Consider the following 26,077-nt stretch of genomic DNA (forward strand, 5'->3'; position numbering starts at 1 on the left):
TGTTACAATGTACATTATATTTTTCCTTCTCTTTTTATAACTGTAACTGGGTCTTTTCTCTCTTAACGATCTAAAATCATTTTTTTTCAAAACGAATTTATTTTTTTAATTATCTAATGCTTTAAAGCACTATAAAAGTTTATTTTGAGCGTGTAAATTCCTATCGTTTTGTTATCATGGAGCTCTAAATATTGACATTATTCTTCCATTTCCCTGTTCTTAATTTCCAGATCTAGACTTTGTTGTTGCTTATCTATTCTCACATCCATTTTTAGCACTTTCACAAGGATGCATCAATTCTTACATGGGGAACCAGATAACAAGGAGTAGAGCAGACTGCCAACCTCCTCCAAGGAAGGCGGCTGTGGTGCGTGACCTCAAGCAATTGTTAGTTTAGATTGGTAACAATAATTGGATATCTTATAGATTGCTTTTGTTTTGCAATTAGCAGTATTGAAGATTGCTCTAGGCACAAGAATAGTTGAAGCTTAATTATGTGCCAGTACCTTCAGCAGCTGGTTTATTTGTCATAGTGTCGTTGCTCTTTACGCAGAGACATAGGGTGTTCCTTATTCTTAAATCATTTTACTTTGCAACATTGGTTTTCCAAGGTTGTGATAAAAATGGATGAGGCAAACCATCTACAAGCCGTCATGAGCTATTATATGATCTTTTTGTACATGGCATGACGTTCAAGGAAGCGAAGGCACTCATGAGGTTGTCATTTGTTTATTTCCGTACTATGTTTTTTCATAGAATTATAATTGTAATTTGGGCCTATGGTCATATTTTATATCAAGATGAATACCCGATAATCCAAAAAAGTTTAAGAGTAAAGCAAACTCATTAATTGTACATTTTGACATTGGCGTGTGCCACTGTGTTGTTGTCGGGTGGTACCGTTCGGATGTTGGCGTGTGTCATTGATTGACGTTTATATGGACACACGGAGTTTCTTTCCCATTGCAACGCACATGCTGCATTGTTGGATGTTTATATGGACACACGAATTTCTCTTCCGTTGCAACACACGGGAATATGTGATAGTATTACTTAAGAACTCCCACTTAGATTGACATCCTTCTAGTCATCTAAATGATCACGTGGTCCATATCAACTAATCCATGTCCGATCATCATGTGAGATGGAGTAGTTTTCAATGGTGAACATCTCTATGTTGATCATATCTACTATATGATCCACGTTCGATCTTTCGATCTCAGTGTTCCGAGGCCATATCTACATATACTAGGCTCGTCAAGTTTAACCCGAGTATTCTGGACGTGCAAAACTGGCTTGCACCCGTTGTATGTGAACGTGGATCTTATCACACCCGATCATCACGTGGTGTTTCGGCACGACGAACGGTAGCAATGGTGCATACTCAGGGAGAACACTTGTACCTTGAAATTTAGTGAGGGATCATCTTATAATGCTACCGACGTACTAAGCAAAATAAGATGCATAAAGGATAAACATCACATGCAATCAAAATATGTGACATGATATGGCCATCATCATCTTGTGACTTTGATCTCCATCTCCAAAGCACCGTCATGATCTCCATCGTCACCGGATTGACACATTGATCTCCATCGTAGCGTCGTTGTCGTCTCGCTGACTATTGCTTCTACGACTATCGCTACTGCTTAGTGATAAAGTATAGCAATTACATGGCGATTGCATTTCATACAATAAAGTGACAACCATAAGGCTCCTGCCAGTTGCCGATAACTTCCACAAAATATGATCATCTCATACAACAATTTATATCTCATCATGTCTTGACCATATCACATGACAACATGCCCTGCAAAAACAAGTTAGACATCCTCTACTTTGTTGTTGCAAGTTTTACGTGGCTGCTATGGGCTTCTAGCAAGAACCATTCTTACCTACGCATCAAAACCACAACAATTTTTCGTCAAGTGTGTTGTTTTAACCTTCAACAAGGACCGGCCATAGTCAAATTCGATTCAACTGAAGTTGGAGAAACAAACACCCGCCAGCCACCTATGTGCGAAGCACATCGGTAGAACCGGTCTCATGAACGTGGTCATGTAATGTTGGTCCGGGCCGCTTCATCCAACAATACCGCCGAATCAAAATAAGACGTTGGTGGTAAGCCGTATGACTATTATCGGCCACAACTTTTTGTCTTCTACTCGTTCATATTATCTACGCATAGACCTGGCGCTGATACCACTGTTGGGGAACGTAGCATGCAATTTCAAAAAAAAATTCCTACGATCAGGCAAGATCTATCTAGGAGATTCATAGCAACGAGACGGGGAGAGTGTTTCCACGTACCCTCGTAGACCGAAAGCAGAAGCGTTAGCTTAACATGGTTGATGTAATCGAACGTCTTCACGGTCCAACCGATCTAAGTACCGAACGTATGGCACCTCCGCGTTCAGCACACGTTCAGCTCGATGACGTCCCTCGAACTCTTGATCCAGCAGAGGGTCGAGGGAGAGTTCCATCAGCACGACGGTGTGGTGACGGTGTTGGTGATGTGATCCGTGCAGGGCTTCACCTAAGCACTATGCCGTTATGACCGGAGGAGTAAACTGTGGAGGGGGGCACCGCACACGGCTAAGAGAACAATTGATGTGCCTTTGGGGTGCCCCCCGCCCCCGCATATAAAGGAGGGGAGGAGGAGGTGGCCGGCCCTAGGGTGGCGCGCCATGGGGAGAGTCCTAATAGGACTCCACTACTAGTAGGATTCGCCCCCTTCCTTCCAACAAAGAGGGGAAAGGGGTGAGAGGGAGAAGGAAAGGGGGGCCGCAGCCCCACCCCTTGTCCAATTTGGATTGGGCAGGGGGAGGCGCGCGCCTCCTCGTGTGTGTTCACACACGAACACGTCACCGTGTACCCTCGCCGCCGGGGGTAATGCACCGCAGCTCGCCTCGAAGGAGATCCGACCAGCAGCGCGATACGCAAGACAGCCGGCAGATGCTTTTGTAGACCCGAAGCCTCGCTTGCCCGGGAGGGACCCCGTCAGGGCTCGCGGCGGCTATGGGCTGCTCCAGGTTGATTCGCTCACCCCTAGAGCCTCGTGTATTCACAACCCTCCAGCATGAAGAACTAGCGAAGAACGAGAAGAAAGATACAAGGGAGAGATAAAAAGTAGATGAACACGAAAAAGTAGTAGATGTGTTTGTTCGATTGGAGTTGTTCAATCGACCATCACCCCCAACATATATAAGAGGCGGCTGGACTTCCCGTACAAGCAAAGGATTCATCTAGGCTTTCCTTACAAAAAAATTACATCAATTCACGTCCTAGAGTCCTAGTTCTATTCCAACTCGGATTCAGTCTGAATCTGGCCCAACTTCTGTCTTCCTCCTTGCGCGGGCCGCTGAGCTTGCATATGACCTCCGATCAAGACGGCCCAAATATGAAACTTGTGCGCATCGACGAGACGAACAATCCTTATGTTGAACACTTTTCCAAATAAGACCATCTTAAATACTCTACGATGCCATCTTTAATATCCACTCGGACTCGGTCATGTAACGGACTGGATTGTCTGAGCCTCGTAGTGAACTTACATGCCGTATACTATCTCATATGATAATGACTCCAAAACCAAAGTTCACTGTTTTGACGATACGCACAACTTCCGTGTTGATCACTTTTCCATCCGAGGTCATCTGGATTACCTTTCGGGCACATCTTCAGTTTCACTCGGATCTGAGCTCATCCACTCGGATATTAGAGTTTTTCGTCCGACTGGACCTTTTCACTCGGATGTTAGAGTCTTTCACTCGGAAGACAATCTTTCATTCGGATGACTATAATTTCACTCGGAAGACAATCTTTCACTCGGATGACTATATTTCGCTCGCAAGGCAATATCTTATTAGAACGTCAAGTTTTCATTCCGATGGTAATCTTTTCACTCGGAATAACTTCACTCGGATGATAATTTCACTCGGATTGCTATATTTTCACTCGGAAGCCAATCTTTTACTCGATCGATAAGTTTTTCACTCGACCTTTTACTCGATCGGTAGGTTTTCACTCGGATGGTAAACTTTTCACTCGGATTTCCCGACTGAAAACACAGCCTGATCTTGATTTGCCTCTCCAGGTCGTATACGACCTCAGATTGAGACAAATTTTATATGAAAAACGATCGGCTCGACGAGACAAAACTTTTTCGTGTTGAAGGTTTTTCGATTCAAGGCCGTCTTGATGGCCGAATTACTCACGCAACCTATTAGACAAGTGTGTGGCACCTCGCGCCATATTTCCGTTGAGGTTCGGTCTGCAGTGTATTGCCTCTAACTTTTGCATATGAACTCGGATTGAGATGATTTATATATAAAAATCAATTGCCTCAACGAGACAAAGACAATTCCTTAAGAGTGCTCCTTCATCCGAGGTCATCTTGAAGACGTGATTGGCCAAAAACCACTCGGAACATTGAATTATGCCAGTCGGAGTATAGTTTCGGTCCGTAAGATAAAGTCGAATGAATATAACCGAAACATCAAAGTGGTTCCACTCGGCGACATGAATCTTTTCATGCTGAAAACCTGTTCACTAGAGCATCTTCATTGCAATCTGTATCTTGCCAAAATCAGGTGTCAACACATGCCCCCCTGTTTTCTGGCAGAGCTTGCGTGCCAGAAAATACCTTGCTTAGGGTAATGTTTAAGCATGATGTCAACACTCCATCGGTTGTGCATGTTGAGTATGATAATTTTAATCGTCCATATGCTCATGTTTGTTGCTTCTTTGGTAGACCATATTGGATAATAGTTGTCTGAAAACAACAATTGGATGTCACAAAGGCTTCCACGTAAGTTTCTTATGTCAATCCGGACCTTACATTTGTCCAGGAATTCCCTGGGAATATTAGAACCCTTCAACGAAGACGGTTGCCGAACGATTATGACCATGCACCTCAAAGGAATACCGTCAACTGTTCGGCGACTCAACTCGTTATCAAAGTACACCATCAAGCCTCCGCCGAACAACGTCTGTCTCCTGACTTGGATCCTGCAAATAAATAACATTTGGAGTCGGGGCTCTTTTATGCACTAGACCCTTGATTGGTGGTCGACTCAATAATTAAGTCGGCCTCGCCGGTATTGGCAAACACTGAGCATCGGCTATAGGAGTAGGAAATCAACCATGGTGAACACAGTTAGCCAGATGCTGGGTTTGCCAACACAATGAATTCTAAGGGCGATATGCAAATATCGGCCATGCATTCTTATCTCAAAAGTGCTCGGGAGTCCATCCACCAAAGTGTGAATAGCCGAAATAAGTCAGATGTTTCGGCTGAGGATAAATTCCATAGCGTTGATTTTGATGGTAGGATTGAAGAATATGGATGAGACGCCTTCTGGAGTCTCCTATATGAAAATTATCATCCTCGCCTACGGGCTTTACACTTGTACTCCCTTATTTCTGCTGGCTTCGCAATAGGAGATGTGATGTCGCTCTTGACTCGAGGATTTCCCTTAGGAACCCAGGCCATGTTCCTCTTCTCCAGCTCTTTGGCCCTAAGCCGTTTTAGCTTCTTCTATTGCGAATATGGTAAGCCGAGTGGGCGTCCCGGCTAGGACTTTGGTTTATGCACTGGCAAATTCTTCCTGACTATTGGATCCTTGAAATTTACTTGCTTCACTTTCTTGTCCTTAGCAGCCAACATAGGCTCGGCTGGCTTTTTGTCATTTGGAGTCGGATCTGAAATTGCACTCTTGCGGCCATCCTTTTCGTTCTTCTCTTTTTTAACACTTGTTGCAATAGAAGGTCGGACATCATTTCTATTTTGACTGCTCCTCTTGGGAACCCATGCCATGTTCTTCTTTCTCAACTCATGTGCACTAAGTCTTTGTAATTCCTTCTCTTGCCAATGTGCTAAGATGAGTGGGCACCTCGGCTGTGATTCTGTTTCAACCAATGCCAACTCTTTTTTGGCCTTGTGCACTCTCAACTTCTTCCCTTCAGATTTGGCACTTGATTGACTTGCCTCGTTGCCTTTTGTAGCCAATATCAATACTTTAACTGGCTCTTTGTTATTTGAGAATAAATCTGAAGTAGCACACTTACGACCATCTTTCTTGACCTGGTACACTTGCTTGACCACCTCTTTCTTGTTCCTTAAGCTCCGGACCGATTCCTTATGATTGAAACGATCTTTGACGTGTGATTGTTCATCAAATGTTAATCTTTTTGGAGCTGCATAATGTTGGCGAGATGATCTAAAATAAGATGGAAATTTCCCTTGTATCATACCTGCCCCATGATGGATATGGATTTACATGAGCGTAGGGAGGCATCCACGACATTGGCATTGGCGGCCCAAAAGCAGGATATGAAGTCTGCTTGCTCAATGTCTTCCTTTGCCAATCCAAGTCTTCAGATTTATGCCTTGGGGGTGACTTCGATGCTTTTGCTTCACTCGGCCGATAAGCACTCTTTGCCTCACTTATCTTTTGGTACTTTTCTAATAACTGCGCGAAAGTGACTTTCGGCTTTTTGCTTTTGTGCTTACCATGGCATTTGCTTTCTTTGGTTGTGCATGCACCGGTCTTTGAATTCTCTTGTTGCCCCCTAGTGCTAGATGTTACCATTGTAGCTTTGATGGAATTTCCGTCTTCAAGATTGTTCTTGATGCACTTCTTAACAATATCCTTGCTTGAAGACTTGACCCCATCATCACTGACGTGTACATGTCCACTTTTAGATAAATCAGCTGAAGATAGCCGAGTCAACATTTGATGGCCGTCAAAATGATCCGACTGTCCAAATTATCGTGCCTCAACAAACTCCAATTGTCCTATCTTGTCCGATTGCTTGACTTGATGGATCATGTTGCAATCTTTGACATTTTGCTTGAATGAACATTGCGTTGGCTCTTGTCTTGATGGCTCGACGTCGTGATCAATTATAATAATAGGATTAGTCAGCGATGTACCGATGATGTGATCCACTATGACTGCACTGGACGTACACTCCTGGTCCATTAACCGATATTGTGATACCGGCTTCGATACAAAACAACCGAGCGGTGTCAGTTTAACATCATCCGACTCGTCCATGCATTGATTTTCGTCCTCCTTTCCTGATGCTCTTGAATCGGTTATCCTGGAGAACTTTGAACCTGGCTTTATATTCCTGCAACCAAAATAATTACAGAATATACGTCTCATCTGAGACCAAATGTTAGCCAGGCATGAAACAAACAAAGTTGCCCATATGAATATAAAGTTCAGTCGGCATGACGGGAACAACTTTGGTTGCGATAAGTTGTCACTATTAGCCTCTATGAATGGTGCCATGTGTTGATCAACATGATTAGTAACAAGATAATTCGAAACAAACAGATTACTCATCTCGATCGGTCTTTCAAAATTAATTAGAATCTTACTAACGGGTGCATCAACAATATGATTTTGACCGAATCGAAAACTAAGTAAACTCTCGGTTAGGTGTACCTTTGTGAAGTCGTTGGAACGAGAAGATGGTTGCACCACTGGAATAATACCTTGCTCCACTTCTGAATAATTCTCGAATGCATCTTCCTCTTTTTCTGGATCTCGTGCCTCATCACTCGGATTACCTGAATAGATTTGACTTGGATTTCCCGAGTAGATTTCACTCGGATTACCCGAATGGATTCCACTCGGCCGCTCTTCGTCAGCTATACTTTGTTCAGCTGCACGCTCTGGTTCTTGGTCTTTGTCACTAGTCAAACTTTGTTTGGCCATATAACTTTGCTCTTGATGCTCATCAATTTCTTTGGCACGGAACTGATAGGGCAGCATGTAAGCTCCCTCACATCCAGAAAAATCGAGCACGGCCAATTTGTTGTGTTTACCGTTCTTTTTCTTGGCAAAGCTTGCATCTTCTATTTTGGTACATGCAGCAATAACTGGCTTGATGCACTCGGCTCTAGCGGCTTTAGCCGGTGATGCACTCATCTGGAATGATGCACTCGGCTGACACGATGCACTCGGCTGGCTCGATGCAACGCACTCGGCCTTAAACTTCTCAGTGGTCAATTTGGTTTCAATTGAATCCACCATTGTCTTGTCACTAAAGGAACTGTTCAACTCAGCTGTAGACGACTTAGTCATATTCGACTCAGTTTCAACCGAATCAACCGTATTAGCCGAGTGAACCTTTCTTGACGATTTTCTTGCAAAGCTTCTTTTTTATCTTGCCCCAAAATTACAAAGGATCCAACATGGTTGCTACATGGAGGCAGGCACTTGACGTATTCTTGCAAATATTCCACTCCACGTTTCTTCTTGAGTGCTTCATAAGCATGTCGATATTCTGCTGGTAATTCCTCAAGAGTTGGCATAGTAAATTCGTTGACGCTATTCCCTGTGAGCTTTGGCTTGATCTTGTCCACTTGGGCCACATGTTTTTCTTTAAACTCAGCCCTGCTTGGATCAGCTTGCCCCCCAATACTTTTATGATCTTTCGGCAATGAATTGATGTTGCCGAAATTTTGCAATTGTATAGGGGGTGTATAACATGCTGCAATGATAGGTGAAGACATGTGCACTGTTGTTGAATTCTTTCTCGTGCCAATTTGATCAATCGGTAACACTTCATCTTCTTTCGAAACCCTAGCTTTTATTGCATCATAATCAGGAACCAAACCTTTATCATGTTGCTCAAGGCAAAGAGCGGTAATCTTCTTATTTTGCGCTAAGCTTTTTAACGCAGCCAAAGTCACCTCATCTCCTGCAATATTAGACACATACACTCATGTAGAATTGTAACACCCTCGATGCGGCTATATCTCCCACGTGTCGAAGCATGACTTAGAGGCATAACCGCATTGAAAGCAATGTCGCAAGTGAGGTAATTTTCACACCACCCATGTAATACATAAGGGAAAGAGATACATAGTTGGCTTACAATCGCCACTTCACACAATTACATGAATAAAGCATTACATCAACCAGCTACAATCAAGGCCCGACTACGGAGCCAAAATAAAAGAAGACTACCCCAAATGCTACACAGATCCCCGATCGTCCCGACTGGGCTCCACTACTGATCAACTAGAACGAAACAACACAAAGGACAAGATCTTCATCGAGCTCCTCCTTGAGCTTGGTTGCGTCACCTGCTCGGTTCAACGGCACCTGCAAACTGGTTTTGGAAGTATCTGTGAGTCACGGGGACTCAGCAATCTCGCACCCTCGCGATCAAGACTATTTAAGCTTATAGGTAGGGTAAGAGGTATGAGGTGGAGCTGCAGCAAGCGACTAGCATATTTGGTGGCTAACATACGCAAATGACAGCGAGAAGAGAAGGCAAAAGCACGGTCGAACAACTATGATCAAGATGTGATCCTAGAACAACCTACGTCAAGCATAACTCCAACACCGTGTTCACTTCCCGGACTCCGCCGAGAAGAGACCATCACGGTTACACACGTGGTTGATGTATTTTAATTAAGATCACCTTTAGGTTTTCTACAACCGGACATTAACAAATTCCCATCTGCACATAACCGCGGGCACGGCTTTCGAAAGTTCAAATCCCTGCAGGGGTGTCCCAACTTAGCCCATCACAAGCTCTCACGGTCAACGAAGGATATTCCTTCTAGCGGGAAGACCCGATCAAACTCGGAATCCCAGTTACAAGACATTTCGACAATGGTAAAACAAGACCAACAAAGCCACCCAGATGTGCCGACAAATCCCGATAGGAGCTGCACATATCTCGTTCTCAAGGCACACCGGATGAGCCAAACGTCAGGTGGGCCAGCCCAGAGTTGCCCCTGGTAGCTCCGGACATCGCTCAGTTTGGACCAACACTTAGAGGAGCACTGGCCCGGGGGTTTAATAAAGATGACCCTTGGGCAGGCCTACCCAAGGGAAAGAAAAAGGCTAGGTGGCGAATGGTAAAACCAATGTTGGGCCTTGCTGGAAGAGTTTTATTCAAGGCGAACTGTCAGGGGGTTCCCATTATAACCCAACCGCGTAAGGAACGCAAAATCCGGGAACATAACACCGATATGACGGAAACTAGGGCGGCAAGAGTGGAACAAAACACCAGGCATAAGGCCGAGCCTTCCACCCTTTACCAAGTATATAGATGCATTAATTAGATAAGAGATATTGTGATATCCCAACAAGTAAACATGTTCCAACAAGGAACAACATATCCATGTACCAACAAGGTACAAACTTCATCTTCACCTGCAACTAACAACGCTATAAGAGGGGCTAAGCAAAGCGGTAACATAGCCAAAACAACGGTTTGCTAGGACAAGGTAAGTTAGAGGCTTGGCTTAACAACATGGGAGGCATGATAAGCAAGTGGTAGGTATCGCAGCATAGGCATAGCAAAAGAGCGAGCATCTAGCAAGCAAAGATAGAAGTGATTTCGAGGGTATGGTCATCTTGCCTGAAATCCCGCAAGGAAGAAGAACGAGTCCATGAAGAAGACAAATAGACGTAGACAAACGGTTCCTCACAAACGCGACGTTATCGGAACCAACCGGAAGAAGCAACACCGGAAAGAAGCAAACAACATAGTAAACAACCACCACATAGACATGGCATGATGCACAACCAAGTATGATGCATGTCCGGTTTAAAGAGGCATCGCATGGCAAAATGCACAAACAATCCTACAAATTAAGTGGAGCTCAATATGCAACGGGATGCATATTGACGGAACACCACATTCGGGTTACTTAGTTCGATCTCGTTTATGTACCGAACAATATTAAATGTTGTTAGCATGGCAAGAGGGTGAAGCAAAGTAAGTCTACCTATCTAGTCAAGTTTAAATGAGGCCGGAAGCAACGAACAACAATTCCGGTAAATACCCATATGCATAAATTAGGTTTGGGACTGATCTTCCCTAAACACAATTTTAGAGTTATTAAACATGCAAATTGGTACCACCATGTTAAACTAGGCATTTTTCTACCCCATTTACATATAAAGTTTGTTTAAAACCGAGCTACGGTTAATTTGTTATGAATTAAATCATTTTTACATGGCATAGGAGCAAATTTAACCAAACATCATTTTAAATATTTTAAACATGGATGAAAGTTGCATATTTTTAAACTAGATGAAATTCTAAGCATGTTTCATATATGACATGTTTTATTTGGATGCACGGATATTTAGTTATGAACAAATCAAAATGATGGCATATTCTGTAAATATGCATGCCCTTGGAATTAGAAAAATCGCAGCGAACAAAAAAAATGTGGGCCGAATGTTGCTCACTGTGGAAGCCCAACAGCAGATCTGGCCCGAAGTGGATGTGGCTGTGTGCGTGCAACAGTATACAGGAAAAACAGAGCAAAAATTGGGGCGCCTGGGACTCGAACCCCAGACCCCTTGGAATTAGACAAATCGCAGCAAACAAAAAAAATGTGGGCCGGATGCTGCTCACTGTGGAAGCCCAACAGCAGATTTGGCCCGAAGTGGATGTGGCGTTGTGCGTGCAACAGTATACAGGAAAAACAGAGCAAAAATTGGGGCGCCTGGGACTCGAACCCCAGACCCCTTGGAATTAGACAAATCGCAGCGAACAAAAAAAATGTGGGCCGGATGCTGCTCACTGTGGAAGCCCAACAGCAGATTTGGCCCGAAGTGGATGTGGCTGTGTGCGTGCAACAGTATACAGGAAAAACAGAGCAAAAATTGGGGCGCCTGGGACTCGAACCCCAGACCCCTTGGATGTGTGCACGCGCTATTAACCAGATGGGCTACGATGGAACTATGGTGAAAAGGTCTTATGCTCGAGATGAACCATACCCTGGCGCTGATCTGGCTTACCATGGGCTTGGTCCGTTCAAAAGAACATAGAGGAGGCCTGGCGCTGGAGGAGAGGTAGGCCGTGCGGGGCTCGCAGGGGAGCCAGCTGGGCCTTGCTCGACGCGGTGGGACGAGTCGATCTGGATCGGGCTGCGGTCAACGCGAACGAGTCGAGCGAGCGACTCTGCTCTCGTCTCTGAAGAACAAACACTGCAGCGGGGGCGGGGTTCAGAGGTAACAGCAGCGGCAGAGACGAGCGGTTCCAGGGCGGGGCGTCGTTCTCCGGCGAGGAGCGGGCAGATGGCGGCAGAAACGGGGCGGCGGTGCTGGTAGCCTACTCCGACGAGGTACTTGGCAGGGCGGCGGGTCTAGACGACGGGAACGGCGCAGATGGAGGTCGCAGGTGGCGGGGGCTCCTCCTGGATCCGCGCGACGAGGAGGAAGACGGGACGGCGGTGAGCACGGGAGGTGCAGAACCTTGCACCGGCGACCAGGACAGCAGGGGCGAGCTGCGTTTGTTTCCTGGCAGAGGAGAAAAACAAACGAGGGCGGGAGAGAGATTAGAGGAGGTAAGAGAGGAAAACAGGGGAGAAGAAAAAGGAAGCCGGCGGCGACTCATCTGCTGGGTTTTTGCTGGCGACGAACGGTGCGCGGCCGCGGTCAGGGACGAAGGAGCTGCGTGCGGCCGGACTTGCTCAGGATGCAGGGGAGGCAGAGGCGTGCGAGGCTGTGGCCTCGATCCATCCTGGATCGGGCGCCAACTGGTTGCGGGGAAGATCGAGCGTGGGGGGGAAGGAGGAGGCAGACCGAATGTTGGATCGGGGCGGATGAGACTGGTTGGTTCGGCGCTGAAAACAAAGGGAGTGGCGGCGGTGTGGGGATTGGATGGATGGGACAAGGTCCCTAGAATTTAGGGTTAGGGGCTATATATAGCATGTAGGTGAAAAGAGAGGGATCTGGATCATCGGATCGAAATTCGACGGACGAGAATAAATATGCTAAAGAATCCAATAAATAAAACGATGATATTTTGTAGATGTTTGGGGATGTTCCGGACCCAGTGGTGACGACTCCCTGGGTCGGGTTCGGGACAACTTCCGGGCGCGCACGAGGAGGACCGCGGGCTGACGAGAGAGATTAGGTTGGGCCTGACGGTGGTAGTGGACTATGAAGAAGGCCTCAGACTGAGAAAAGAGAAGAGCGAAAGGCCCGGCGACTGTTTCCGGAGACCGAAAACGTCCGACGATTGGCCGGCTATACTGCCACTATAGTTTAACGGTTGGGCTATCAAACGAACTCCGAACGCGATGAAATTTGACAGGCGGTCTTCCTACACTAAAATAAGATCGCACGCCAACTTTCATCCCATTCCTAGAACATTTTCTGGCCACTTATGAAATAATATTTCGGACATGCCGCGGGCGCGTGCAAGTGTGGCTGGGCTCAGAACGGACAACAGAAGGAACTGGGGGAACCCGGACGAATGCAGGTTTTGAAAACATGATGATGCAATGCACATGATGACATGATATGGAATGCATGACACGCAAGCAATGACAAGGCAACAACAGCGAATAACCGCAAGACACCTGGCACATCGGTCTCGGGGCGTTACAAGAATCTCCATTCACTCGGCCATACAAGTGAGCCGAGTCATGAATACTTTTAGTTGCATATGATGTTGAACAATTAATATCATGAGGTGTATTATATGATGACTGGGGATAACCGGCCAAATAGCTAATGGAAGCATGGCCGATTGCCTCATTCATCGGCATGTTTGGGGATAAACCCGCATATTGCGTGTTGGCTGCCGATGGATAAAACTATGAGATGCCCTCCTGCACATGAGGTGTCATATATTGATCACTTGAACAAATCGTGTTGTTCACCGGCATATTGAAAGATGTTGCCGATGCACGAAAGTTCAGATTCATAAGTTGCATGCCGCGATTATGTAAATTCCAAGTTTCTCCAACGGAATAACTAGTCGGCCTTTGCTCGTTAGGGCTAGCCGACATGACATGTCCATTGAAAGATCTAGCAACATCAACATAATGGCTATTTGCATCTACGTAAGGAGATTGATGATACATGTTACCGTTGTAGATTGCAGCCGCTCGATGACGCTCTCCTCGTAGCAAGAACAAGCTGGAGACTGTTCAAAGCTTCTTCCCCATCGGAGTCGCCAAAAAGTGTGTTCACACACGAACACGTCACCGTGTACCCTCGACGCCGGGGGTGATGCACCGCAGCTCGCGTCGAAGGAGATCCGACCGGCAGCGCGATATGCAAGACAGCCGGCAGATGCTTTTGTAGACCCGAAGCCCCGCTTGCCCGGGAGGGACCCCGTCAGGGCTCGCGGCGGCTATGGGCTGCTCCAGGTCGATTCGCTCGCCCCTAGAGCCTCGTGGATTCACAGCCCTCCAGCATGAAGAACTAGCGAAAAACGAGAAGAAAGATACAAAGGAGAGATAAAAAGTAGATGAACACGAAAAAGTAGTAGATGTGTTTGTTCGATTGGTGTTGTTCAATCGACCATCACCCCCAACATATATAAGAGGCGGCTGGACTTCCCGTACAAGCAAAGTATTCATCTAGGCTTTCCTTATAAAAAAATTACATCAATTCACGTCCTAGAGTCCTAGTTCTATTCCAACTTGGATTCAGTCTGAATCTGGCCCAACTTCTGTCTTCCTCCTTGCGCGGGCCGCCGAGCTTGCATATGACCTCCGATCAAGACGGCCCAAATATGAAACTTGTGCGCATCGACGAGACGAACAATCCTTATGTTGAACACTTTTCCAAATAAGACCATCTTAAATACTCTACGAAGCCATCTTTAATATCCAGTCGGACTCGGTCATGTAACGGACTGGATTGTCCGAGCCTCGTAGTGAACTTACAGGCCGTATACTATCTCATATGATAATGACTCCAAAAGCAAAGTTCACTGTTTTGACGATGCGCACAACTTCCGTGTTGATCACTTTTCCATCCGAGGTCATCTGGATTACCTTTCGGGCACATCTTAAGTTTCACTCGGATCTGAGCTCATCCACTCGGATATTAGAGTTTTTCGTCCGACTGGACCTTTTCACTCGGATGTTAGAGTCTTTCACTCGGAAGACAATCTTTCATTCGGATGACTATAATTTCACTCGAAAGACAATCTTTCACTCGGATGACTATATTTCGCTCGCAAGGCAATATCTTATTAGAACGTCAAGTTTTCATTCCGATGGTAATCTTTTCACTCGGAATAACTTCACTCGGATGATAATTTCACTCGGATTGCTATATTTTCACTCGAAAGCCAATCTTTTACTCGATCGATAAGTTTTTCACTCGACCTTTTACTCGATCGGTAGGTTTTCACTCGGATGGTAAACTTTTCACTCGGATTTCCCGACTGAAAACACAGCCTGATCTTGATTTGCTTCTCCAGGTCGCATACGATCTCAGATTGAGACAAATTTTATATGAAAAATGATCGGCTCGACGAGACAAAACTTTTTTGTGTTGAAGGTTTTTCGATTCAAGGCCGTCTTGATGGCCAAATTACTCGCGCAACCTATTAGACAAGTGTGTGGCACCTCGCGCCATATTTCCGTTGAGGTTCGGTCTGCAGTGTATTGCCTCTAACTTTTGCATATGAACTCGGATTGAGATGATTTATATATCAAAATTGATTGCCTCGATGAGACGAAGACAATTCCTTAAGAGTGCTCCTTCATCCGAGGTCATCTTGAAGACGTGATTGGCCAAAAACCACTCGAAACATTGAATTATGCCACTCGGAGTACAGTTACGGTCCGTAAGATAAAGTCAAATGAATATAACCAAAACATCAAAGTGGTTCCACTCGACGACGTGAATCTCTTCATGCTGAAAACCTGTTCACTTGAGACCATCTTAATTGCAATCTGTATCTTGCCAAAATCAGGTGTCAACAGTGTGTCCTCCCTCCCTCTCTCCACTATGGCCCATGAGGCCCATTAACTTTCCCGGGGGTTCCGGTAGCCTCCCGGTACTCCGATAAATCCCCGAACCTCTTCAGAACTATTCTGGTGTCCGTATATAACCTTCTAATATATCAATCTTTACGTCTCAACCATTTCGAGACTCCTCGTCATGTCCGTGATCTCATCCGGGACTCCGAACAAACTTCGGTCACCAAAACACACAAATCATAATACAAATCGTCATCGAACATTAAGCGTGCGGACCCTACGTGTTTGAGAACTATGTAGACATGACCGAGACACATCTTCAATCAATAACCAATAGCAGAACTTAGATGCTCATATTGGTTCCTAGATATTCTACGAAGATCTTTATCGGTCAAACCGCATAACAACATACGTCATTCCCTTTGTCATCAGTATGTTACTTGCCCGAGATTCGATCGTCGGTATCATCATACCTAGTTCAATCTCATTACCAGCAAGTCTCTTTACTCGTTCCGTAATGCATTATCCCATAACTAGCTCATTTGTCACATTGCTTGCAAGGCTTATAGTGATGTGCATTACCAAGAGGGCCCAGAGATACCTCTCCGATACTTGGAGTGACAAATCCTAATCTCGATCTATGCCAACCCAAAAAACACCTTCGGAGACACCTGTAGAGCATCTTTATAGTCACCCAGTTACGTTGTGACGTTTGATAGCACACAAGGTGTTCCTCCGGTATTCGGAGGTTGCATAATCTCATAGTCAGAGGAATATGTATAAGTCATTAAGAAATCAACAACAATAAAACTTAACGATCGTTATGCTAAGCTAACGGATGGGTCTTGTCCATCACATCATTCTCTAATGATGTGATCCCGTTCATAAAATGACAACACATGTCTATGGTTGGGAAACTTAACCATCTTTGATTAAAAAGCTAGTCAAGTAGAGGCAAACTAGGGACACTCTGTTTTGTCTATGTATTTACACATGTACTAAGTTTCCGGTTAATACAATTCTAGCATGAATAATAAACATTTATCATGATATAAGGAAATATAAATAACAACTTTATTATTGCCTCTAGGGCATATTTCCTTCATTTTTTGCGTCACGGAGTGGTGGGCGCCGACTCGCTACAGGACCGCGCTGGGTCGCCGCCGCCGTCTCTAGGGCGTGGTCTCGGGGCGCAGCGTAGCCACGCCTGCCTCGGTCGGGGGCCATAGGAGCACTGTAGCCACATCCGCCCATCGTAGGAGGGGGTGTCCGGTCGTCTTGTCAGCCTAAGCAGGAGCTGGCCCGGCCGGGTCGAGCTTTACTGCTATGCCCAGATGGCCTAGAGCCGGCCGACCGGATAGCGGGGCAAGCCTGATGGTGGGGTGCTTGTCGCCCCGTTGTTTTGGAAAATTGTTAGGTCATAATTTTCCTACCAGGGGGTCATCCCCCCAACACCAAGCGTCGTTTACGGCAGTCGCGGATGCCGCGTGATAGGCCGGCTACCGCCACCAACGCGTACCTTAGCCCCACTGATCGCGCGCATCATTGGCCGGCTAGCCCGTTCGTCGCCGTGCTCGTCGTGGTCGAGCCTCGTGCAGGCCGCCACGATATACCAACCTTAGCTGCATCACGCGTTGCCCCTGGTGGCCACGTCACGCTCCGTTGAGACCCCATCGCGCACCGCCACCACTCTGCCCAACCCCACCATCCAAAGTTCTCCAACAGCCGCCGCCTCTGATGGTCGGCGGGACTTAGTCGGCTTGGTCGTTGACGCAAACCACTGCATGGCTGGCTCGTAGGAGAGGCAAGAGGGATCTCTCGGTAGTGGTGAGGGAAAGGGGAGTCGGGGGCTCGAGAGGGAAAGGGGGTCAGGAGAGAAGAGGATAGAGGAGAGAGATGAATATGATTTGTGGACCCATACTATCAGTGAGAGTAGCGGATGAACCTGATCGTCTCTTTCCCTAGTACGCCAAACGTGACTATGGCTAGAAAAGACCGGGATCCTTAAGGTCAGAGTATCAACTTCGGGGATTTGAAGATGAGGGTTCATTTGCGTCGGCATCTACAAAGTCAAGGATTACTTCAGACTTTACTCCCAGCTAACACACATTGTCCGTGAATGTCCTGTGACTGCACGAGGGTCCATCGGTTTATTTGAACGATCCCCGTTGGTTTTTTTTGTGCTCCGCTCTTCTCAGATTGTGTTGAAGAGATTATCAAGGGCAAATTTTCAGTGTGTGACTCACTATCGAAACCTGGGCCAATACAAAGGCTTCACCCCCATGGCCGAGGCCCGAGCCCGGATGAGTTGGACACAAACCCTAAAAAATCTCGAAGACACATCTAAAAACGGAGCCCTCCCACCGGCAAGGGCCGGATCCGCCACGCTCCCATGACCCTAAGGCCACCGGAGACGAGGCGGACCGGTGATGGCGCCGGTAGGAGGCGGGGGAACCCTTGTTGGGGAGGAGGCCGCTGCCTGGAGTCACGTACGATAGTCAATCATTCACCGAAAAATATATGATTGAAGAATTGGTATTAATGAAAGCTAGAACAATGATACAACACAGGAGCTCCTGGATACTCCACCCCCTATACGAATATTAATTTCAAAAAGTGCCAGGAAAATTTAAAAAAACTTGGAATTTGGGGTATTATACCTGGGTGCCCAATATACTCCCGTGTGAAGTTTCATGAAAAAATACCAGAAAATATATCTGTGGCGAAGAAAATAAAGTCCGGCCTACAATCCATTCAAACATTTTTTCTATATATATGATTTCTCTCTTTACTGCGAATATGTTTCCTAGTATTTTTTTCAAGAAACTTCACACCGGGGTATATTGGGCACCCAGATTTGATATCACAAAATTCCAGATTTTTCTGGATTTTGCTGGCTTGTTTTTTGAATTCAATACTCATAGGATAGGGGGGGGGGGGGGGGGGGGGGGGGGGGGGGGGGGGAGCACCCCAGTGCTCAAAATCCTCTTCCGAAAAATGACACGTTTCTCATATAAAGAATGCTTAATTTTGAGTTTCAAGATTTTTTTTAATAAACGTGTCATTCACAAATTGCAGAGATATACATAGTACTTTTTTACTTGCCATCTACCATTTTAAGGGCTTAACAATAGATTTTTGGGGAGGGGGAGGGGGGGGGGGGCTGTTCTCGAGACCTCCTACTCAGCGCCTTCTTTGCCAGATAAAGGAGCGAGCGCTCACGCGCCCTGCTCTGTGGGCTGGTCCGATAACTAGCTCCCTCGCGACGCACCACTTCTCCCAGTTCCTGATCGCTTTGGTTCGTAGTTGACCGTTGACTTTTTGGGAAAAATATGAAATGTTCAAAAACTCATAAATTGAAGAATAATGTTCACGAATTTGAAAAAACATCATGGGTTCAAAAAAAGTTCGCGCATTTGAAAATGAACTCGAAAAAGTTCATGGGATTTGAGAAAAAAGTTCATAAATATTAAAAAGTTTGCAAATTTGAAAAAAGTTCATGCATTCAAAAAATATCCATGGATTCTAAACAAGATCACAGATTTTTAAAAGTTTACAAATTTGAAAAGAAAAACACATTTGCAAAAGTTCGCCAAAAAAGCAAAATGGAAAAAGGAAAAAACTAAAAAAATTTGGCTGGGAACGTTTCGGAAAAAACAAGAAGCGACCACTTACATGGGCTGATTCATTCAGTGCACTGCGAAGTGTGCCAAAAATTGCGGTCACAATGGAGAGAAAAATAAATAAATGGGCCAAGACCAAGGTGGAGGGTGTTTGTGCGTCGGTTTGCCAAATAAACTTCAAGAGCACTTACAACTAGTTTGGTTCGCGTCCTCGGGAAGCCTCACCTGGCCTGCCGTGTGCCTCGACGTCGCATGTGAGTTGTTTGGTTCACATGTCCTGAAAATGCCTAGTATAGCCTGGCCTAGGGGTTTGCATGCAGGTGGTTAGCCTGGGCAGTGCAGCCATGGAGGTAACTAGCCTGAGCAAGGCATGACAATTTGGGCGCCTGGGCACACAAAGCAGCTGCCTGGGCTTTAATGACAAACTGTTCATCATACATGGGCCCATGAGCTGATCTTTTTTATTCCTAATGACTATCCAGGCTTAGGGCAATAACCAAACGCCTCTCATCCAGCGTTGTCTGACCAGACAGAATAATAATCTGAAACCATGTCCACGCCAGCCAGGCAGCCCTATGCCTAGGCACGCGGCCGTGGACATGATCCAAACTAGCCCTGAAGGCGCCTAATAAGGTTTGGATCTGTTCTCTTGGATAGGACCCCGATGAAATAACGAAAAGAATGTATATTCTTTTTGAAAACACATTACTTAATTTTTGAAAAACTCACTATGAATTAAAAAATGTTCATGCAATGTAGAATATCATTCGGATAATTTTGAAAATGTTCACATAACTTTTTAAAATGTTTGTTTGTTTCTGAAATATGTTCTTGACATTTTTACAAAACGTTTACACAATTTAATGAAAACTTCATAATTTTGGAAACATGTTTCAAACAATTATAAAAATTCTATGACATTTAGAAACATGAAACACTTGAAAAATGTTCATGGATTTTTTAAATGTGTGATCCAGGATAAATAAAATCATCATGTATTTTAAAGTTGTTCAATGTGCACTTGACAAATGTTTTACACTTAAGAAATATTTCTCGATTTTTTTTGAAAAAATCATGACATTTGTGAAAAATATGTTCAATGTGTGTCAAAAAAAGTTCACCATGAATTTGAAAAATGTTCAATGTGCATTTGACAAATGTTCAACATATATTCGGAATAATGTTCAGTGAGTATTTAAAAAATGTTCAATGTATCTGAAAAATGGTCAACATATACAATTTTCTCAATGGGAATTTGACCAAATGTTCAACATCTACTCGAATAAAAAACTGTTCAATGTGTATCTAAAAAATGTTTAATGTGTAGACTAAATATGTACAAAAAGTCAACATGTATTTGAAAAAATGAAGAATAAAATACAAATAAAAAAGGGAAAGAAAAAAGGATCGACGGAAAACCAATACAAAAACACATAGAAACAGAGTAGAAGAAAATCCGCACCGAAGCTTCGAAAACATGAAATCACTAATTGAGGAGTACTCCTTGCAAAGATCACTCCCACCTTCCCAGGTTGTGACAAGTGACGTGTTGCTTGTGCGCCACTTGTCGCAATCTGGGAGTTTTCCCTTTTTTCGTATACCCATTTATTCAAAATGTTTTATCTCTTAAACCGTGCGTTCAAATATCGAACCGTTTTCATCGTTGGATTCCTCATGTTGAGATCTTCAAAACTAGATCCCATGTTGATAGGTTTTGACGGACTTTTTTCATGAAAAAAACTGAACGAAAAAACCAAACCCGGAGCACGGTTTTTTCCATTTCCGAAACAGGCACGGCCATGCCTCCTGCGAAACCACGACCATGCCTCTCGCGGAATCAAAACCGTGCCTCTCGTGGAAGAAAAAAAAACAAAAAATGCATTATTTTTTTCGTTTCCGACCTGTGCCTCTCCCGAAAGCAAAACCGTACCTCTCGCGTAAGCAAAACCGTGCCTCTTGTGAAAGAAAGAAAAATAGAAAACGTGTTTTCTTTTCCATTTTCTTTTAATGGGCGTGGTACATTCCAAATGCACGTGGTATATTATTTTAATGGCATGAATTTTTTAAACTATACGAACATTTTATAAACATTTTCAATGTGACAAAAAATTGATACATGTGAACATTTTTTTAAATGAGAGACACTTTTTGAATAGGATGAAATATTTTTTTGAATTACGCGGACATTTTTTACATTGTATAATTTTTTTAGAATATCTCATGATCATTTTTTTGTAACCCGTAAACCATGTTGAAATGTACAAACATTTAATTAGTGTCGTCACCATGTCTTTGAAGGTCCTGAGAGAGAGAGAGAGAGAGAGAGAGAGAGAGAGAGAGAGAGGAAAAAGTAAAAAAAACTAATGAACAAATATCAGCGGAAGCACGTTACTGGCCAGCCCACTAGCATATCTCTTGAGGCGAGGCTACGTTAGGTCTTGCATAAATCGATACCTAGACGTGCCATGTCTCGCAGTAAGCGAGACTTAGCCCTGGTGACATATCTTCATCTATGTGCTTCCATGGACCTCTAGTCCTCTATACTGGACCAAGTGAGCAGCATATACAAACAAGACATAGAGCGCATTTTCAGCGGACGAGCACCTCGTAGAATGTTATCTCACTCGCTCATATAAGGATCGTGATTCCCTTGCTGTTGTCCACGCTGTATTTACAAACAATCCAGGCTTCGTTATACATTAGACCGGTGGTATACAATATTGTATCGAGTCAGAAGAGAACGCGTCAGATTTAGCGTGAGGCATAGGGTTTGGGCGAAGCGAAGGAACGTGAACAATGCTCAACTAGTTTAATGACATGCCATGCCGGAGCTTTCCTCCCCAACTACCCCCACATCACAATGAATGATCATCTAATCCACCGCGTTGTGCCGGTGAAAGATTCAAGAACCAGTCGCGGGATTTCTTTAGTTAAGGTGATGCGGGAATCCGGCGGAGGATATGTGCCGAGTCTCGTACAGGTGGCGTCGTGGAGATGATGGTTAAGTGATGATCCCTTTTTAACCCGAAACAAACTGAGCTGATTAGAACTAACTATATTTTATTTTGAAAAAAAGACCTAACTATAATCTCACTTTCAAAAGAAGAACTAATTATATTCTAGCTAGGTACTGAATGTGCCTCGTAGACCCTACGTGCGGCTCCTGTACTGGATGCCGGGTTAAAATTTGAATCTGGCTGCTTGCGTTGATTTTTCAAAATTTACCTCGACTTTTACCAGGGCCATGCTAAATGGAAAATAATTAATTAGCATGATTTGATAATTATTGTTTACTTAAAATAATAATGTTTTGGGTCTGTCAAACATGTTTTTAAGGGGACTGCTGATTTTTAATCAGGCCGTGATGAAAGATTCCTGTGCATGGCCCATGTGCCTGCTCAACACCTCCCAACTCGTGGTGCATGATTTGTTTTGGAGGGGTACCAAGTACGAACAGCCGGCATAGCAGATGTGGGCCATGCTGCGATATATGGCAACCTTATACGCATCAGCATAGTGGCTTCTAAAGCGAAAAATGCTAATGGAGGCCGAGCATCAGGCAGGCCGCTATCCCTGCCGCCCGACCACCATCTAGATTCCCGCTGCCATTGTATAGAGGCTGTATTTGATTTTTTTTCTGCTTGTATTGATCCAGCGCTGGCCCACGCACATGCAAAGCCCCTAGGGTGTCTTACAACCTTTCTGACATGTACGCACATGTTTTGACTTTGCAGCACCGATGCACCATGCCATTCTCTCATCTGTACCAGCGGGACGTGCACGTCGTGGTCGAGCCGTGTCCACTCCAACTGGATGTGCAAGTCGTGGTCGACCCTTGTCCACTGCGTAGGCAATGGAGGCACAAGTCCCTTCGTGGCGAATCCCTGACCAGATAAAACAGACACTAGTGCTATAGTGCACCTTTTTTAATCATCGTTAATGACGTTGGTAGTGTTTTCCGAACGGAAGGCAGTTCTCCCGCTCGCCACGTTATGCCTAATGACCTGAATTAGCAGTAGTCAGCAGATTACCGCAACATTTCAACATTTTCTTGTCTTTACACTTGAAGTTTTAGAAGCTTTTAGTTAAACACGCACTTGACCATTCCACTTGACCACGGTACACATGCGCTCTAATGAAAACATGTCCCCTAATTAGTATTGGGTGCAGCAAGTTTTTCTGGGCGATGCGGTACAGCTACACGCCACCCTCTGTGTCCCACTTTTAGAGTCGTGTCACGTCTCCATTTTTTCTATTCCCTCACATCAACCTCACCCTGTTGTCATCTCCCTCCCCCACCCAACCTAGTTCTCTCTCACTCTGTTTTCCTCACCGGAACCTCAGCTCCGACGCATCTAGGTGGGGCAGCCTGTGCCTCGCCGCCGAGCGGTGCTACTACGGCGAGCCCCCTCATCTGCCGGCGTTGCGCGACGCCAGCCGCCGGCGATTTGCTCCGCACGGAAGAGGTACCGAACGCCAATCCCCACTTAGTTTTTCGCCGCCGGCGTGTTCATTCTTTCTTGTGTTCTTGCTCGTTCGTCCTCAATCTAAATCGCCACAGCATTTTTTTAGGGGAGTTATAAAAATGTCAGGCCTTTTTAGTGGGATACAAGCTGCGATGGTTATAAACCGTGTAGAAAATAGTGACAAATCTGTTGAAGATTGGAATAGCGACGGTGATGGATCAGGTTGTTCAACGGGGGTAGCTGGAACACCATGCTTCACCTCGCGGTTATCTGTGCTAAAGGCTGCTTCAGTAATTGCTCAGTTTAGCGAATTTAAGAGGCAGTTAGTTAGCGAAATCGGTTTTGGAGGAATGTTAGAGTTGAAGTCATGGCAAAAGATTAATCTGAAATACAGTGCGTACTTGATGGATAGAGTTGATTTAGATTCATGCTCCTTGAACCTGGAGTCACAGGGGGTGTTGGATTTGGTTGACAAGAATATAAATTATGTATTTGGCATCCCATGTGGCAATCTAACCATTCAAGGTGAAGGCGTTGAACCATCTGAAGCTTGTATTGAGTACACGCGTGTAGCAGCATCATTCGGTGAGAAAGGCACACACAGCCTAAAAGCTGCTGAATCAATCTTGCTTGCACCCATAACAGAACAATCAACGGAAACAGAGAAGCATTGTTTCAAAATTGCCTTTGTGATTTTCATCATTGGACATGTGCTTGCTCCGACCGCCAAACATGACTACATATCAGTAGATTTTTGGGCTGCACTGAACGATGTCAACAAGATCAAAGATTGGAACTGGGGGGCATATGTGCTGAAGAATTTGTTACAAGCAGTTAGGAAGTTCAAAACCGATGTTTCAAAGAGGAACCCAACTATACATATAGTTGGATGCCATCTGTTCCTGCAGGCAAGTAATTTCTTTAGCAAACAAATTCATTTTTTACATTTTTAAAACAGGATTCATTCATGCCCATATGTTTTGCTGCAAAACAGGTGTTTGTTCTCGACAACTTAGAGCTCGGTCTACTAAACAAGCAACAAGGAGTAACACCAAGAATAGGCTTGTACGATTATGAGTCAATGAAAAAGATGGTCGAGCAAATCACAGTAAACATCCCAGGTGGTGAAGTCACTTTCAGCGGTGGCAAGGTACGTTTGAACTTATTCTTCAATTTTCCAACGGCATACGCAACCCACAAGACAAATTTTCTTCATTTTCTCATCCAGGACTAACTATGTTTACGGAAATCAGGTCAGGGATGATACGCCTGCAAGGGGTATTGAGTCACATGTAAATGTTGCGGGCACAGGAAAGATTGCCAAACCAGCTTTCAACCCGAAAAGAGCAAGTACTCCATGCTCGCCAATGTTGCGATCTACTTACACGAAGAATGGCGGCACGTAACCCTTCAAAAGATGGTTTGCGCTCTCACTCCGTTGAGTGCTTGTCATCCTAGCACAGAACACCCCTTGGAAATACAGCTTTGCCCATTTATGCCTCACCTCATATATCTGCGTCAAGAATGGATGCTTCCTCAGCGAGTACTTCTCCAACATCTGGTCCCATCCAGCCTCAAATTCTTCTTCAGTTATCATGTGATGGACAAGCTTGTGGAACTCCAGTTTGAAATTGCTGTTCTTGCTCCAGAGAACACCCATGGATTCCTTAGCCTTTTTCAAAACATGCCATTTGCACCAACGGTGCACTGTGTTTGGCAGCTCTGCTTCAATAGCAAGCTCCATAGACCGTGCTTGATCTGCATTTTCGTATAGAAGCAAAAACAAATGAAAAAAATGATCGGATCAGGCAACGTGCTGGTTACTATAACGCTAAAAGAATGTTGTTATGAAATGGAATTATGGTGTTATGCACACAAACCTGTAAGTATTGTCTGCGGATGTTTGCCACCCACCATGCAGACAAACTCCCTGAATATCCATTTGAATGTTTCCTCTTTCTCGTCTCTCATCATGGCTCAACCGAATATTATGCTTTGGAAGTGGTTGTTGACGCCAACAAACAGGCCAAACGGCATATCATACAGGTTTGTCCTGTATGTAGTATCAAATGTTATTGCATCTCCAAAATACCTATACTGATCGCACCCTCTACTTGTCACCCACATTAATGTTCTTATGCGGCTCTCCTCGTCGACCTGCACTGTGTAGTTGAACTCTGGATCATCAGCTTTCATATCCGCAAGCATGTTCATCGTTTTGACCGCATCAAGATCCGATTGCTCCTTGTTGAGCTTCCTGCACAATG

The 26,077-nt window shown here is 44.8% G+C and overlaps 2 protein-coding genes across 3 annotated transcripts; one reads left to right on the forward strand and one right to left on the reverse strand.

The window, feature by feature from the left end:
• The first annotated feature begins 23,560 nt into the window (after positions 1-23,560).
• On the forward strand, positions 23,561-25,766 carry LOC125552683. Of its 2 annotated transcripts, none has more exons than XM_048716316.1 (4): positions 23,561-23,810; positions 23,906-24,718; positions 24,805-24,960; positions 25,064-25,766. In XM_048716316.1, exons 2-4 carry the CDS (start codon positions 23,930-23,932, stop codon positions 25,214-25,216), a joined length of 1,098 nt encoding a protein of 365 aa, XP_048572273.1. In that variant the 5' UTR covers positions 23,561-23,810; positions 23,906-23,929; the 3' UTR covers positions 25,217-25,766. The 2 variants fall into 2 exon arrangements, with proteins under 2 accessions (XP_048572273.1, XP_048572272.1); XM_048716315.1 differs by having other exon boundaries at positions 23,591-23,810; positions 23,917-24,718.
• Positions 24,885-25,978, reverse strand: LOC125552684 (protein FAR1-RELATED SEQUENCE 5-like). Its single transcript, XM_048716317.1, has 3 exons — positions 25,691-25,978; positions 25,196-25,568; positions 24,885-25,079 (listed from the first exon to the last, which is right to left on the reverse strand). Exons 1-3 carry the CDS (start codon positions 25,782-25,784, stop codon positions 25,031-25,033), a joined length of 516 nt encoding a protein of 171 aa, XP_048572274.1. The 5' UTR covers positions 25,785-25,978; the 3' UTR covers positions 24,885-25,030.
• Positions 25,979-26,077: the final 99 nt, after the last annotated feature.

Source organism: Triticum urartu, chromosome 4 (assembly GCF_003073215.2).
Source record: "Triticum urartu cultivar G1812 chromosome 4, Tu2.1, whole genome shotgun sequence".
Taxonomy (NCBI): Eukaryota; Viridiplantae; Streptophyta; class Magnoliopsida; order Poales; family Poaceae; genus Triticum; species Triticum urartu.

Coding starts and splice junctions, on each gene's coding strand:
- LOC125552684 (XM_048716317.1), bottom strand. CDS start 25,784: ATGATGAGAGACGAGAAAGAGGAAACATTCAAATGGATATTCAGGGAG. Junction 25,569..25,690: donor TCCGCAGACAATACTTACAG/GTTTGTGTGCAT, acceptor ACGAAAATGCAG/ATCAAGCACGGTCTATGGAG. Junction 25,080..25,195: donor TACGTGCCGCCATTCTTCGT/GTAAGTAGATCG, acceptor TACCCCTTGCAG/GCGTATCATCCCTGACCTGA.
- LOC125552683 (XM_048716316.1), top strand. CDS start 23,930: ATGTCAGGCCTTTTTAGTGGGATACAAGCTGCGATGGTTATAAACCGT. Junction 24,719..24,804: donor GATGCCATCTGTTCCTGCAG/GCAAGTAATTTC, acceptor GCTGCAAAACAG/GTGTTTGTTCTCGACAACTT. Junction 24,961..25,063: donor TCACTTTCAGCGGTGGCAAG/GTACGTTTGAAC, acceptor TACGGAAATCAG/GTCAGGGATGATACGCCTGC.